The sequence below is a fragment of the Tenrec ecaudatus genome, chromosome 16, assembly GCF_050624435.1.
Source record: "Tenrec ecaudatus isolate mTenEca1 chromosome 16, mTenEca1.hap1, whole genome shotgun sequence".
Lineage (NCBI taxonomy): Eukaryota > Metazoa > Chordata > Mammalia > Afrosoricida > Tenrecidae > Tenrec > Tenrec ecaudatus.
In genome coordinates, this window is record NC_134545.1 from 53473372 (window position 1) to 53488156 (window position 14785).

Below are 14785 nucleotides of genomic sequence, written 5' to 3' on the forward strand. Positions count from 1 at the left end.
ATTAATGCTTTATTCCTGACGTAATTGTTCTAATATGTTGTTTACAAAAAGCACTTTGCTGTTCCTAATTAACTTAAACATTTGGCAATTTGTAATCAGTCAAGGTAAGATTTCAAACTACTAGAAAGAATGTAAATTTTTAGTCTTCACTTTATGGAGAATTAACAAATAAGCTTACAGAAATTTACCTCAAACGTACTACTACATAACATTTAATAAAAGAATGCTAGAGTATATTAATAGATTATTAAAGTTTGAATCTGACCTTGATTTTATAAAATTTCAATTAATAGATCACAGTTGAAAATTTCGGTGCAACAGAAGTGAAAGAGCTGGTTCTAAATGGTGCAGACACAGCTGTTAACAAACAAAATCGGTGAGTGGTAGCACCTTTAATTCAAGTTTTAAGATTGAGTAACTCCCCTTTACTCCCGAATATTTAGAAACATGTCACAGCCTTAGATTGTAACTCTTCTAAACTCCGTTTTTGAGTAGTTATCGAGGAAGTAATCTGTCTTTACTTCTGAGGTTCCTTTAAAGCAGCATTAGTGTGAAGTAAATTTTTTAAAAGCACAATGATGACAGAGAGAAGAGGGAGAATCCAAAAGCAGCCCGCGGAGGCCAGACTTTGATGGTGCCTCGCTTCACGCCGCCAGAAAGCTGCAGCGTTCGCACAGAAGCCAGAGTCAGCAGGCTCGCGTTGCAGAGCCAAAGCTCAGGCATGTAAACAACAGAATCCATTGGAAAGTGTGTAGGGTTGGCCCAATGCTGAAAACAGGAAAATTGGCTCTTAAAAGAAACAGAAATCTTTGCCCTTTAGAAAATCAATAGTCTGGCACTGCCTTTCTCCAACCTGAGCAAAAGATTAGAAACTTCCATCCAGAAAGATTGAACTAAAGGGATTGTGGACTTGAGGATACCTCACATCACAGCCATAGGGAAGGCCCTGAACGGAAAACTAACGAAACTGAGCACAAGTCCATAGTTCCCTTCTCCTTGACCCTGTAAATTGAAGGCTGCTTCTCTGGAGGAACTGATTAACTTAAATATGAAAGGATAGCCAGAGGTCAATGGCTATTTAAGAAAAAGCAAACTAAACCAATGATAAAGAATGCCAAGGAACCAGAAACAAAGCAGAATAAACCAAAAAAAGAAAGAAATTACTGTCCTCAAAGTGTTAAGAGTAATGTCCAGGTAGATACTTTGCAAACATTGAGGGGAAGATTTTACAGAACATACTGGAATTTATCAAAGAATGGTATAAGAAAACAACCCAGAGTTAACGAAGTGTCTTTTAAGATAGAACCCGTGGAGGATGAAAAACAGAACCATTCCTAGGCACCAGTTAGCCAGTTGCTATCAAATCAACCTCAAGTGTTGGTGATCTCGTGTCAGATTAGAGCTGAGTTCCACAGAGTTTTCAGTAGCTGATTTGGGGGAAGTAGATTGTTCTTTCTTACAAGTAGTAGATCTTCCAAGGCAGCTCTAGGTGGACTCCTTTCCAGCCTTTCAGCAACTGGACCACCCAGAGCTTCTAGAGAGGGTGCATGAAATTTTAACATTCCAGAAACAGATCCTAAAATTTCCCCCCAAAGAAAAGCATTTACAAACAACTAATTTTCTCACAACATCAGACTTTTAAGGAACAAAAAGATAAAAATCCTGGGAGATAAGCTATCTTAGCTTAGAATTCTGTATCCATAAAGTATCCACGTATGTGGATGTATAAAAACAACATTTCCATACATGCACAGTCTCGAGAGAATTTACTTCTGATATATTTTTCACAGGAGGTTACTGGAGGGTATGCTCTACCAAAACAAGGAATTAAAACAAGAATGAGGAAGACACAGAATTCAGAACAAAAACCAAAACAAAAGTCAAAAAGCAGAATCCAGTACAGGAGAGTGGCAAAGAGCAATTCCCTCTGCAGGAACCGCATCTGTTTAGATTTAGGAAGAGCTGCCAATCCTGGTTGGATCAAGAGAACAAAGGGATCCAGAATGATTGCCTCCATGAAAAAAAATGTTTAAAAGAACTGATGCTAATATATTTGAGTGAATCTACAGGACATTGACATTTCTGTTGGAGAAGTTGAGGATAAATCAGCAAACTAGGAGAAATAAAAAGTCCTCTTTAAGAAAAGTAATGTAACATGATAATTGAGGTTGCTATGAATATTTGTGGTCATAATGATGATGGCAATAGAACCACAGTTGTTTAATACATATGAGAGCATGGAGAAAGGAATAGGGAGTGGGACAATTAAGTACAAGGTAAATTTTACATTTTTTTTTAGCTTTCAGTTTGTTGAAAATCAAGGAATGGTTGCGCTGTCCTCAAAACCTGAAGATAAATGGCAGAAGGAGTAGCAAGAGAGCTAGCAGACCCGTGCTTGCCTTTGAATAGCTTCCATTCAGGAGGCCGGTGGAGGCTAGAGGCTTGTCTCTTGTTTTCTTACAGTTCTGTAGACAAACTAACTTTGTGGCTTTTGCCAGAGACTTGCTCCATTGATTTTAATCCTGATTCTGCTACTTTAGAGTTATGCAATTTTAAGATAAGTTGGTTGATCTTGGCTATGCCTCAGTTGCCTTTTCTTGAAAAGTGGAGAATAATTATAACTTCTCTTAAAGGGTTACATGAGGTAGTAATTGTAAGATGCTTAGAATAATACCTAGCACTTGTACATGTTCAGTAAGTGTTGGATATAATTATTATTATTAGACATTTAAAACTATTCTTAGTAATAAGCTGTTTAAGTGATAAGTAAATTTTTAGTCAAAATTTTGAAATGAAAAAAAGCTTAGAATATGTTTTTGACACAACTTTGACTTTAGAGAGGTTTTCTTTCCTGCTTAGAGTTTCTCTTGTTGGAATAATCTAAATAATACATATTGTTTCACATTGATGATCCTAGTACAGGTGTCATCAAACTACAGCCCGCGGGCCACATGCAGCTCGCCGAGGACCTGTATCTGGCCTGCCGGGTGTTTTGCCCCGTTTGTTTTTTTTACTTCAAGATAAGATATGTGCTATCACTTTCCTCTAGTTTTTAAATGCTTTCTCCCCCCACTATCATGATCCCAGTTTTACCTTACAAATCTGGCTAGACCAGAGGATGTACACTGGTACAGATAGCAACTGGAAACACAGGGAGTCCAGGACAGAAAACTCCATCAGGACCAGTGGTGAGAGTGGCAATGCCTGGAGGACGGAGAGAATAGAAATAGAAAACTGATTACAAGAATCTATGTATAACCTCCTCCCTGGGTGATGGACAGCAGAGAAGAGGGTGGGGGGAAATGTCGGACAGTGCAACACATGACAAAATCATAATTTATGAATGACGAAAGGTTCATGAGGTAGAGGGGAGTGGGGGGAGGGGAAAATGAGCAGCAGATAGTAAGGGCTCTAGTAGAAGGCAAATGTTTTGAGAATTGTGATGGCAACAAATGTACATATGTTCTTGACACGATGGATGGATGGATGGATGGATGGATGGATGGATGGATGGATGGATGGATTGTGATAAGAATTATACAAACCCCCCATAAAATGATTTTTTTAAGATGTGCAGTGTGCATAAGAATTTGCTTATAGTTTTTTTTTAATTACATTCCAGCCCTCCAACGGTTCTGAAAAACAGTGAACTTGTCCCCTGTTTAAAAAGTTTAAGGACCCCTGATCTAGTATATAAGTAATTAAAAACTTTTGTATATACTACCAGTCCTAATTTGATAATGAAAGCATTATAGAAAAAATAGGTTGATACAAAACAATTTTGCTTTTTTTGTTTTAGAACTTGGTAAGAATATTGTCTTTAGATTTGTGAATTAACTAATATCCACATTTGTAGAATCATCTATTATTGTTTGGGAAACCAAGAAGGTGAAATGTTGAAGCCCTCCAGTTTACCTTCTCTCTCTCTTTTTTTTTAACTAGATAGTGGGTAAAAAAGAATTAATCTGATTGACCAGGTAGTATATAAAAAATAAATGTCCCGTTTCCTGGAAACCCAAGGGGAAATAAAAGCCTCTAAAGCCTTAGCAAATAGTCTGGATTCCAAAGCTCTTTATTGTTCATCACTTACTATATTTTAACAGATCACTCTTTTCAGGCGTATCTGTGGGGTAGTGCATATAAATTTTGAATGGTTTGTGAAAATACTTTTAAATTATTTTGAAAGTAATTTGGATTGTTCTGCCTACCAACTAGCAATAGATATGTTCGGTTAAGAGTAGCCTACCGATGACAGCAAAATGAATTTATATGCCTCATTGATATACAAGTTTTTTGTAGAAAGAAAATAGGTTTCTTTATAAAAATCTTTACACCTTTACATACCCACAAAAAACCTGATGTGTTGTGAAGTGGGAGATAGTACAGTTGGAGTTTGTTCCACCAGGTCAGACTGTTAATCAAGTAGCCTGATTTGTGGCCGACAGACTGGTTTTGCCACTAAGACAACGCATCTGCCCACGCACCCATTTCAGTGTGCCAGTTTTTTGGGGGATTTTTTTGTGGCAGAAATGGCATGCCTCTCTTTCCCCACGTTCTTTACTCACCTCATCTCGCTCCATGTGACTTCTTTTTGTTTCCACGAATGTACAAGGACATCCACGAATGTACAAGGACATGAACGAACAGTTATTTGAGGATAAAGAAGAGGTGAAAAAAAAATGAGGGAGGTGCTGTCAGCCATCCAAACAGATGAGTTTGAAAAGTGTTTCCAAGAATGGAATCGCAGATTTGATAAATGTATTGAGTGTAATGGAAACTACTTTGAGGGTGATAAGGTGATAACGTTTTGTAAAAGAATTTAAATACATAGCTTTGAAAAAAATATTACGTTTATTTGGGGAGCTCATACACATTTTCAGTTTTATAGCGAAGTTTTAAAAACAAACAAAATGCAGTGCATTCAAAGCTTTAAAAAAGACTCTGTACTCTACACACAAATGATTTTTGTCATGTGCATGCGTGTGGTTTCTTATTCCTAGGCAGGAGTTCGTGGATGCTTACGTGGATTACATATTCAATGCATCGGTGGCTTCCCTGTTCGCCGCCTTCCACGCGGGCTTTCATAAGGTCTGTGGTGGGAAAGTCCTTCAGCTCTTCCAGCCTAATGAGCTGCAAGCGATGGTGACTGGGAACACCAACTACGACTGGAGGGAGCTGGAAAAGGTAGGAACAGCAATCCATGGCACCGCTTAAATGAAATGTGGAGAGAAGAGCATGGCTTATTGGTGGAAATCTTGCTCTCCCATTCATTGTTTTCATGTTACAGAATTTATTGCTGTCATTTTATAGCAACCCCCCCCCCTTTTTTTGTGCTTATTCCACAGTGAATGGATTTAAATTGTGTATGAAGCAGAGGTAGAATTTGGGGTTTGTTATACTGATGCTCTTCATATGTAGAAAGCTATTGGTGCAGGCGCAAATGTCAGCCCCAGCTAAAACTGGATTTTCCCTCTGCCTCAATTCTAGAGAAAACATTACGAAATACACTTGTAATGCATAAGATCTTTGTTTTCTTTTTTACTGATTAGTCTTAATTTTAAGATTTTAATAATTGAATAAATTCATGTCATAATCATTTAAGTGATTTCATTATTTATTTTAACTAATAAAGGGAGATTTGGGGAAAAGACTGGGGCTTTTTAAAACAATTTTTTACTTTTCCTTCCTCTGTATCCATGTTGTGAAATCTTTCTTCAGAAAAAACATTGACTACAGAGTTATAGGTAAAATCAGCTCTGAGAAAGATATATTCTGGGTAGACTTGTAAACTTTCTATCTGTATTTGAACAACTTATGGAAATTTTGTATTATTAATTAGGTATTGCACACCTATTAGAATAGCTAACAAAAATGCTGATAATGTTAAGTGCTAGTAAAGATACAAAGCATCAGGAACTCTTCTCATACAATATTAATGGGAATGCAAAATGACACAGCCTCTTTGAAACCGTTTGATTAAGTCCTATGTTGTGTTGTTGTTGCCGCCGCCAAGTTATATTGGCCCTACCTACGTCAGAAACATTGCCGCCATGTCCTGTGACATCCTCACAACTATTGCTAGATGTATATGAGTCCATTATTGGAAACAGTTTGATACGCTCTCCTTTCCCAAATGTGATGTCCTTTTCAGAGATTGGTTTTATCTTGATACTACTTATACAACCTAGTAATTCCATTTTTTGTTCACATAATATCCACACAAAAAATATTTAAATGAGCCAGTTTGCATGTGTAGCTCTGCTCCCTTCTAAAATCATACTGGGAAGGCAATAAAGGAATAAAAATAGGAATATACCCACCTTGTCCATCCCCCCACAGTGAAAACAACACAGCTTTGGAAGATGGAAAACAAATAATAAATGAGTGACTTAAATAGAGCACAGAAAGCTTCCTTATAAACCTCCAGAAGGACAGCCCTAAAGAAGCAACCTATTTTGTACCCTCAAATCTCTGGAAGGCTTGAGAATTGGTACACCCGGTTGTTAATAGCAAAATTATGAGGTCAGACTGAAAGCAAAAGGACTAGTTCAAAGACAGTTAAAGGAATCGTCAGACTTCTTTTATATTCCCTCTCCTATTGACCAGTAGAAACCTTTGGTGAGAGGCTTTAAAATCTTGGATACCAGTTAAAACTCTGGGGACGTTACCAGAAATCTGCTGGTTGTGATGTTAGGTACCTTCACGTCAGTGTTGACTCAGCGATTCCAGGTACAACAGAAGGAAGTACTGCCCTCAGCAGTCATTCCCGCAGAAGTCCCGCGGACTGCTGGAAGGACAGACTGATCTGTCTTGGAAGAAGTACAGCCAGTGCTCCTTACAGGCGAGGGGCCAAGACTTTGTGTTACATACTTTGGATGTGTTTGTAAGGTGTAAGGAGAGACTAGTCCCTGGAGAAGAACCTAATGCTTAGGAAAGTAGAGGGGCAGCAAAAAAGAGGAGGGCCCTCAAGGAGACGCCTGGACACTGTAGCTGCAACAGTGGACTCAGTCATAGGAACGTTTGTGAGGATGCGGAACTCCAGGCTGTGTTTCATTCTGTTGTGCAAAATAGTGCATGTCAGAACGGACTCGATGGCACTAACAAGTCCATTTATACACGCCCTGGTTTATTCCATGCGTACACGCTTTGTGTGTGTGTGCGTGCACATATATTTGATTCATATACAAGGTACAAGGAATTTCTCCAGATCATTTACATTAAAGAAAAAAAGTTACCCTTTTTCTTTACCACATGGCTCACATAATTTAAATAAGTTAATATATTAATTAATCTTAAGATTTAAGTCTTTATTCAAACTTGTTTGCAAATAACAGCAAGTATTTTGCAAAAACTGGATTTTAATTGTGAGCTCAAAATTCAAGAAGCTCCTGAGAAAATGTTTATTGAGCTGCTTACTAGATGCCTGATACTATTTTGAACTCATGGAGTTACAGTCCAATAAAGATGCTAGACATTAAATACTTCATTAAATTGTGATAAGCACACTGGTTCAATACAAAGAGATTTAATAAGTGAGATGGAAGGGTGAACCGAACTTAGGCCAAACAAATGTGGGAACCTCCTCTCAGTAGGTAGTTAGTTAGCTACAGGAGGTAAAGTTTTTGCTCCCTGCAGGTTTTTGTTAGGACCTGAAACTGACTAAAGCTTACCATATGTTTGTTGAATAAATCAATTAATAAATTAACTCATATTTAAAGGCAAGTAGAAATAAGTCTGACAAGTAATAAAATAAAGAGAAAATGTCCTAAATCAGCGGTTCTCAACCTGTGGGTAACAACTCCTTTGGGGGTCAAACAACCCTTTCACAGGGGTTGCCTGATTCATAACAGTAGCAAAATTGCAGTTATGAAGTAGCAACAAAAATAATGTTCTGCTTGGGGGTCCCCACAACATGAGGAACTGTATAAAAGGGTCACAGCATTAGGAAGGTTGAGAAACACTGGCCCAAATCATTAGCTGAGGGAACAATGTGTCCTAAAGCACTGATGCTGGAAGGCGCTTGTTACCTAAGACGAAAAGTGAAGACCACTTATGACTGGATCACAAGAATATTTCAGTGTCAATTTATTATGCCTTTACCCTATTTTTTATAGCTAGCATTCCTGAAAGTACAAATATTATATTACTTATATATTGCTGTAAAATTTCTCAAACTTAGTGACATAACAATGACATCTCACATAGTACCTGTGGGTCAGGAATTCAGAAATCCCTTCCTAGGGTGCTTCTGGCTTGGGGTCTCAAGATTGAAGGTCGTGGCTAGCATCAAGGAAAGAAACCCTAACAGATGCTCCAAAACAGATGAGCCTGGGAACATTATGCTGAACTGGGGGAGGGGAGAAAACATGATAACACACACAAAAAAACACCAAATATTTTATCTCATTTTATTAGAACTGCCTAGAGATCGTCGTTGTCGTGAACTTGCAGGGAGGAGTGCAGATGGAATATATCGTAATGAGGACAGAGTTTCTTTTTGGAATGTTGGTTGCACAACAACATTGTATTAGTGACATCAGATTTTACAATTAAAATGGCAAGTTTTGCACTGTGTATTTTAACTATTTTTAAAGGATATATGTTGGCAGGCACTGCTATTATCTGAAGGCTTGACATTTTCTTCCAGTGGGACCTACTCACAAGGTTGTTGGCAGGAAGTCCCTTTCTCATCGCATAAGAACCTCGTTTCATAAGGATGTTTGAATGCTATTATGACATAGCACCTGTGTGTCCCCACTGGGTTGATCCGAGAGAGGTGTGGGAGTTATATAATCATTTGTCAATTTGAGGATTAAGAGTGGAGGGGTGGAGTCTAGCCTGTCAACCAGATTGTACCTAATGACACCTCTATATGGCCATGGCCTTCTTCTGAGAATTCTGGAAAATCCGGTACTTCCTCCTTGGAGGCAGGAGAGACTCACTCTCTGCCACTCCCTGGGAGACATTGCAGGTGACGAGACACATGGAGCTACCCTGAGCCAGACAAGCCACATGGGTGCAACCAGACCTCTGAAGCTGGAGAAGCTACAGAGAGACGACCCCTGCCAGCACTGAGATGCTTATAACGCCACTGGATCCAAAGACGTTCTACTCACTGGCTTGTGATCGTCCTGCATTGATTTTGTTGCATTTGTTTTGTGAGTCTGAAGAAGACTTTATAGATTGGTATTGGACATATGGGCTAATGTCAGACTTATGACCTTAGACTGGACTGGGTTGGGATGTTTCTTAATGCATATTGCTCTTTTACATAAATCTCTTCCTCATCCACATGTTTGTGCGTGGATTTGTTTCTCTAATCTACCCAGAGTGACCTTGGGAGTGGGGCACTGGAGAAACAAATCATAAGATGGAGAGTAGATGTTTGCTTGACCTCTCCCTCAAGGTAGTGTTCCTTCTTTGGCTAGCCAGAAGTCAGATATATCGTTGCAGTTTACTGAGGGTTTTTCTGGAAAGAATATGGGAAGTTAGAGTTTTGATTATTATGTTTGGTTGTAATCTTTGGTAATTCCTGTTTGAAATGGTAAAAAAGTGAATGTTAATGTATATTTTGAGCTCAGGGTAGAAATCACCATTTGAATTTCTCAGTATCCATGCAGCTTAAGGAAAATGGCTGACAGAAGGTCGAAATGGCTGACAGAAAGCATGGATCTGTTTTGATGCTCTCAGACCTAATCCCATATTTTTGTATCAATAGAATAGCTTAGATAAGGATTAAGGTAAGCTAAATAAGTATTGAACTTAACTGCTTTAAAAGTTTTTAGTATCTGATTCTACTTTGTTTCTGACTTCCTCTATTTATTATTATTGATATAATAATTGATAGAAATGTTTATTGGAAAGTATGAAAATAGAGCGTTTGTAAGCCCATTTGTTGTCGGCCATTAAAATTGGGTTTAAGACACACCAGCAGAGAAGGCTTTGACAAGCCCCACCCAGTGCTTTGGAGTACTCAGAACATTTGCATTCCAAGAGACTTGCCTGGGGACAACATTGACAGATTGAAGATTTTTTAAAGAAAGGAACTCTTTGGATTTGAAGTTTGAACTCTAGTGGTTTTTGTCAGAAGCTGGAAAAAATCTGGAACCATGATGAAAACTCTAGGACTGAACATTAAAGGGAGCCTGTTGGCAGGCTGAAATGCTTGATAGGTGAACACCTGGATCCACTTGTTAAGTGGAAGTGGGAAAAATGTAGGAATAAAGAGATGGGTTGAGTTTGGCCACTGACACCTGTGGACTAGGTTTACAAGGAACTAGAGATGATGATGAGAGTGGTTGACTGGTCTAAAAATGGCCTAGCCAAGGGGCTGGCTTGTTGAGAATATATGATGGGGCTAGGCGTTCAGTGGGCACCCTGGTGAGGCTAAGTGAAGCAGCCCACATGAGTTGACCAGAATCCAACCAGATAAAGAAGATATTAGAGCCTGTAAATTGGTGCATATTGCTGCAGACTTTATGGATGGTCTGTTCTGATTTGACTTTGCTTATGGATGTGGATTTCACAAGGTTCCAACTGGAATGAAGATTCTTCATGTGAAGAATATGATTGTCTCCTGGGAGCTCTGGGTTGATGTAAGTGGGTAGTATAGAAATTGGATACCCCAAATTTTGGGCTAAAGGCATGAAGTGATTGGTTTACAAACTTTCACAGGTGGGGGAATATATTCATAGGATTATAGGATTAGGGGATAGGTGTTACTTATCTGCAGTTATTAGTCATAGGATATTTTTGTTTACTTACAGAATATCATATTTAAATAAGAGTGTCACATATTGAATTGTACGCATTTTAGTTTTATCCTGTTAGGTACAGATAAATATTGTTTGAAATGTACATGTGGGTGCAGAATTATGTGAACGTGTCGAATTGACAAGGGGTGGTCTGTGGTAGTTATATAATCATTTGTCAAATTTGAGGATTAAGAATGGAGGTGTGGGGTCTAGTCTGTCAATCAGATCATAGCCAGTGAGGCCTCTGTGGGCATGGCCTTCTGAGAATTCTGGGAAATCCAGTACTTCTTCCTTGGAGGCAGGAGAGACTCACTCTCTGCCACTCCCTAGGAGACATTGCAAGTGACAGGACACTTGGAACTACCCTAGGGCCCTGAACCGGACAAGCCGCATGGATGCAACCAGACCTCTGAAGCCGGAGAAGCCACAGAGAGACCCCTGGAACCAAGCACGCCAAATTGCAAAATGTCCTGGAAATAGTAGATAATCAGCTGGATTACACAAGTTTCATGTTTATGTACCATGTTAGTTTTGTATATTCAGGAAGCCGGTGTACCAAATTTAATACAAAACTAATCTCCCTTAATATTAATAAAATATTACGTTGTGTTTAGAATACAGAATACAAAGGAGAGTACTGGGCAGAACATCCCACGATTAAAATTTTTTGGGAAGTATTTCACGAATTGCCATTGGAAAAGAAAAAACAATTTCTGTGTAAGTATTCTTTTCTAGTTCTGTTTGTTATTGAGAATGGAATCTAATTCCCACATATAGTAATTTAATGGATCCATTTTCACGTATTTTAATATGATTGTTCCACAGTACTGATTATAGTCAAGATAATTTTTAGCACAGCCAATCTACATTCTTTATTACATGTTTTCTTTTTTTTTCAAAAGTTTAGTTTGCCGCCAAAATAGCATCAATTCTTTCAAATGAAAAACAAACTATGGCAGATTAGAGTAGAAGTGTAGGATTCCTTTAGAGTAGGGGTCCTCAAACTTTTTAAACGGTGGGGTGGGGGCAGTTCACTGTCCCTTAGACCCATTGGAGGGCCGAACTATAGTTAAAAACAAAACCAAAAAAACTATGAACAAATTCCTATGCACACTGCACATATCTTAATTTGAAGTCAAAAACAAAACGGGGCAAAAACACCTGGTGTCTTCGGTGGGCCGCATGTAGTTGGTGGGCAGTAGTTTGAGGACCCCTGCTTTAATGTTTCTGAGAACCACTCTGGTATGTAACTCTTGTGTTATGTTCTTTGCTCCAGCACCAAAAAATTTTCCAGGTCTTAGTTCCTTCATTTATAACCTAGTATTTGTGTCATTGATCTTTTGAAATCTGTATTCTAAATTGAAATTACTTCTTTTAAAAATTAAAAACTATTCTAAGTTTTTAATCTAAATCTCTGATGCCACTCCTGATGTTAATAAAAATATTTAGCAGTGTTTTTTTGAGAATTGATATGAAGTCTTAAAATTGCTTTGCATATGAATATCAATATTGGCAAGTCAATATTCTTTGAAAGTGATTTACCTCATGGCTGCCCATTAAAAAATACTTTAAGCCTATACAGAAGCCTTAAAACTTCCTATTTGTATTTTTAGCTTGACACCCATTCCCAGAATAGCTCCCCAAATTGTTTCATGATTAAGTCATTCATTTAAAGCTGTTAACCATCTCCTGCGCGCCAGTTTTCAGATGATGCTTTTTAAGGGGAAATTTTATTTGCATGTTAATTAGTATGTCTCTCAAAAATGTTGTCTACTAAATAACAGCATTTGCTATTGTTTTGACAAAATGGCTGACTTGTCTTTCTTGGCAGTGTTCTTGACAGGGAGTGATCGCATTCCTATTCTTGGCATGAAGAGTCTAAAACTAGTCATTCAGTCAACAGGAGGTGGTGAGGACTATCTCCCAGTTTCCCATACATGTTTTAATCTTCTGGATCTTCCAAAATACACAGAAAAAGAAACTCTGCGATCTAAACTGATTCAAGCTATTGATCACAATGAAGGCTTCAGTTTAATATAACTTTGGAATTATTGTAACTATTGAGTTTAGTGCAAGAGCATTAAACTATTTGTGTTATTCTTGTGGTAATGAATTCAACAAGGTGACAGAGGCACTATTCTAATTCTTCCTTGCGAAATGTTTAATGCTATTCACAAAAGCAAAAAATTCTTGAAAATGCATAACCTGTCAATATCAATGTTATTGTACAGAACATGGATTCTTTTGCCATCTTCCAATAAATAAGTTGTGAATACATTAAAGTTTTACAAACTGAATTTTAAGAGTTTGCATATTTTAAAAATGATTGGTGTGTGAGTGCATGGGAATATTGCTTAGTTTTTCTTCAATCACTGGGTGAAAAACCTTTAACTTTGGCCTGCAATAGCATTTTTATTATTTTTTTCTCATTTTGTAAATAAAGTTTTGTAATAAAATAGTTATGTTCTGATACCAGTACAGTTTCTATGGTTGTGATTGAACTGATCTGACTTTTTAAAGGAAAAAGTCATGCTGGAAAAAACCTAGATGAGCATTAGAAGAAAAGACTGTAGTTCTTTACTCTCTTGTAAACAGTGAGATCCTACTCATGGGAGGTTATTTATCCAAAAGCTTAATGACTTATAGTGGAAAGACTTTATGCTGCGTTATCACATCCCAGGAATAGAAACATTTGCTACTATGAGAACCAATCATGGGTCTACCTTTCAAAATGATAGATACTTCAAGTTAGCAGTTACACAATTTTCCGTGTTTTATAACTCTCTCCTTGCATTCTTTTATGGTCCTGATTCCTAGGTATCACATTCGATTGTAAAAGTGAGTCGTGACTTTCAGTTATAATGCAAGCATTTTTAGATTTTTTGTAAATGCATTGAAAATGATTTAATAAAGATTGGTTTAACCTATTAACTTCCATTTTAAATACATTCCATTGTAAGACCCTAGAATATTTGTAATTACCTGTTTCCATTTCCACAGAAATTTATTTTGGTCTAGGTGCTACCCCAAACCTCAGTGAGGTGCCATATAATATGCAAAATGTAACTGCGAGGCCAAAGGCTTTCGGGTAAAAGATTATGTTCCTGTACATTTTAGTTCTAAAAAATGTAAAGCAGGTCTATGTAGAGGTTAGGTGTTTTTTCATGAGTAACTTGTGTGTGCTCTGAAGCTGATCTATAGGCAGATATTTTAAACAAGGGCCTAGCATCTCATCTGGTAGCAACCCAGTACAAAGATCTGAATATTACTGACCATCTCTTCCTCCTCCTGTTGCTAGATGATGATGCAGTGGCATCAAGAGCAAAATTCTTGATAGAAAGCTAAATAGTAAAGACATTTTGAACTGTCACATTTTATTACAGTAACAATATCATGCTGAATATCCTAAATTGTTGGTCAGCGAATCCCATCTTAAATTTTGTAGTAATTTTAATCCAATAGCTCTTTTCCGTACTGATGTAAAAGGCAATAGAACCAAGACACTCCTTAAGTTAAAACCAGACAAGCTAGCTTTCTCAGGGTCCATTCTTAAGGATCAGTTCAAATAGACTATCACTTTGAGGCAGAGTAAGCTCCCTCGTTGTCAATGTTCCTGCTTCGCAGCCACCTGACACTCCCCAACTTGGGTATTTTGATCATCCAAAATGCATTATTTTAATTCTTTACTAAAGTTCCTTATTTCATTAGGTATCCACTCCTTGCCATTATTTGCTTATAGGACCAATTCATCTAATCAGTGAATTTCTGGAGGTAAATTTGGCTTATTTCCATATGGCTCAGTCTACCTACCTGGCCTCCAAACCTGAGTTAGAAGCAAACTCTAGTTTCCAGCTAACAGTGACTCTTAACACGATTTTTTAATTACCTGAGGGCATATTTTCATACTGTGCCACAGCCCCACCTTACATGCAGCTATGTCTCTTTTAAGAGGTTAAGTCTCAGGTCACTTACACCTTAAACTCCCTAGGTAATCTTTTACGTTTCTGTTGAGCATTTATAGAGGATAATTT

General features: G+C 37.8%; 1 protein-coding gene across 3 annotated transcripts in view; it reads left to right on the top strand.

The window, feature by feature from the left end:
* The window catches only part of HERC4 (HECT and RLD domain containing E3 ubiquitin protein ligase 4), a 132726-nt gene extending 119497 nt beyond the window's left edge, over positions 1-13229 (top strand). For all 3 annotated transcript variants that reach the window (XM_075534773.1, XM_075534774.1, XM_075534775.1), the window contains 4 exons: positions 294-376; positions 5001-5184; positions 11369-11471; positions 12586-13229. In XM_075534773.1, coding sequence (XP_075390888.1) covers positions 294-376; positions 5001-5184; positions 11369-11471; positions 12586-12794 — 579 coding nt within the window. In that variant the 3' untranslated portion in view covers positions 12795-13229. The remainder of the gene's footprint in view (positions 1-293; positions 377-5000; positions 5185-11368; positions 11472-12585) is intronic.
* Positions 13230-14785: the final 1556 nt, after the last annotated feature.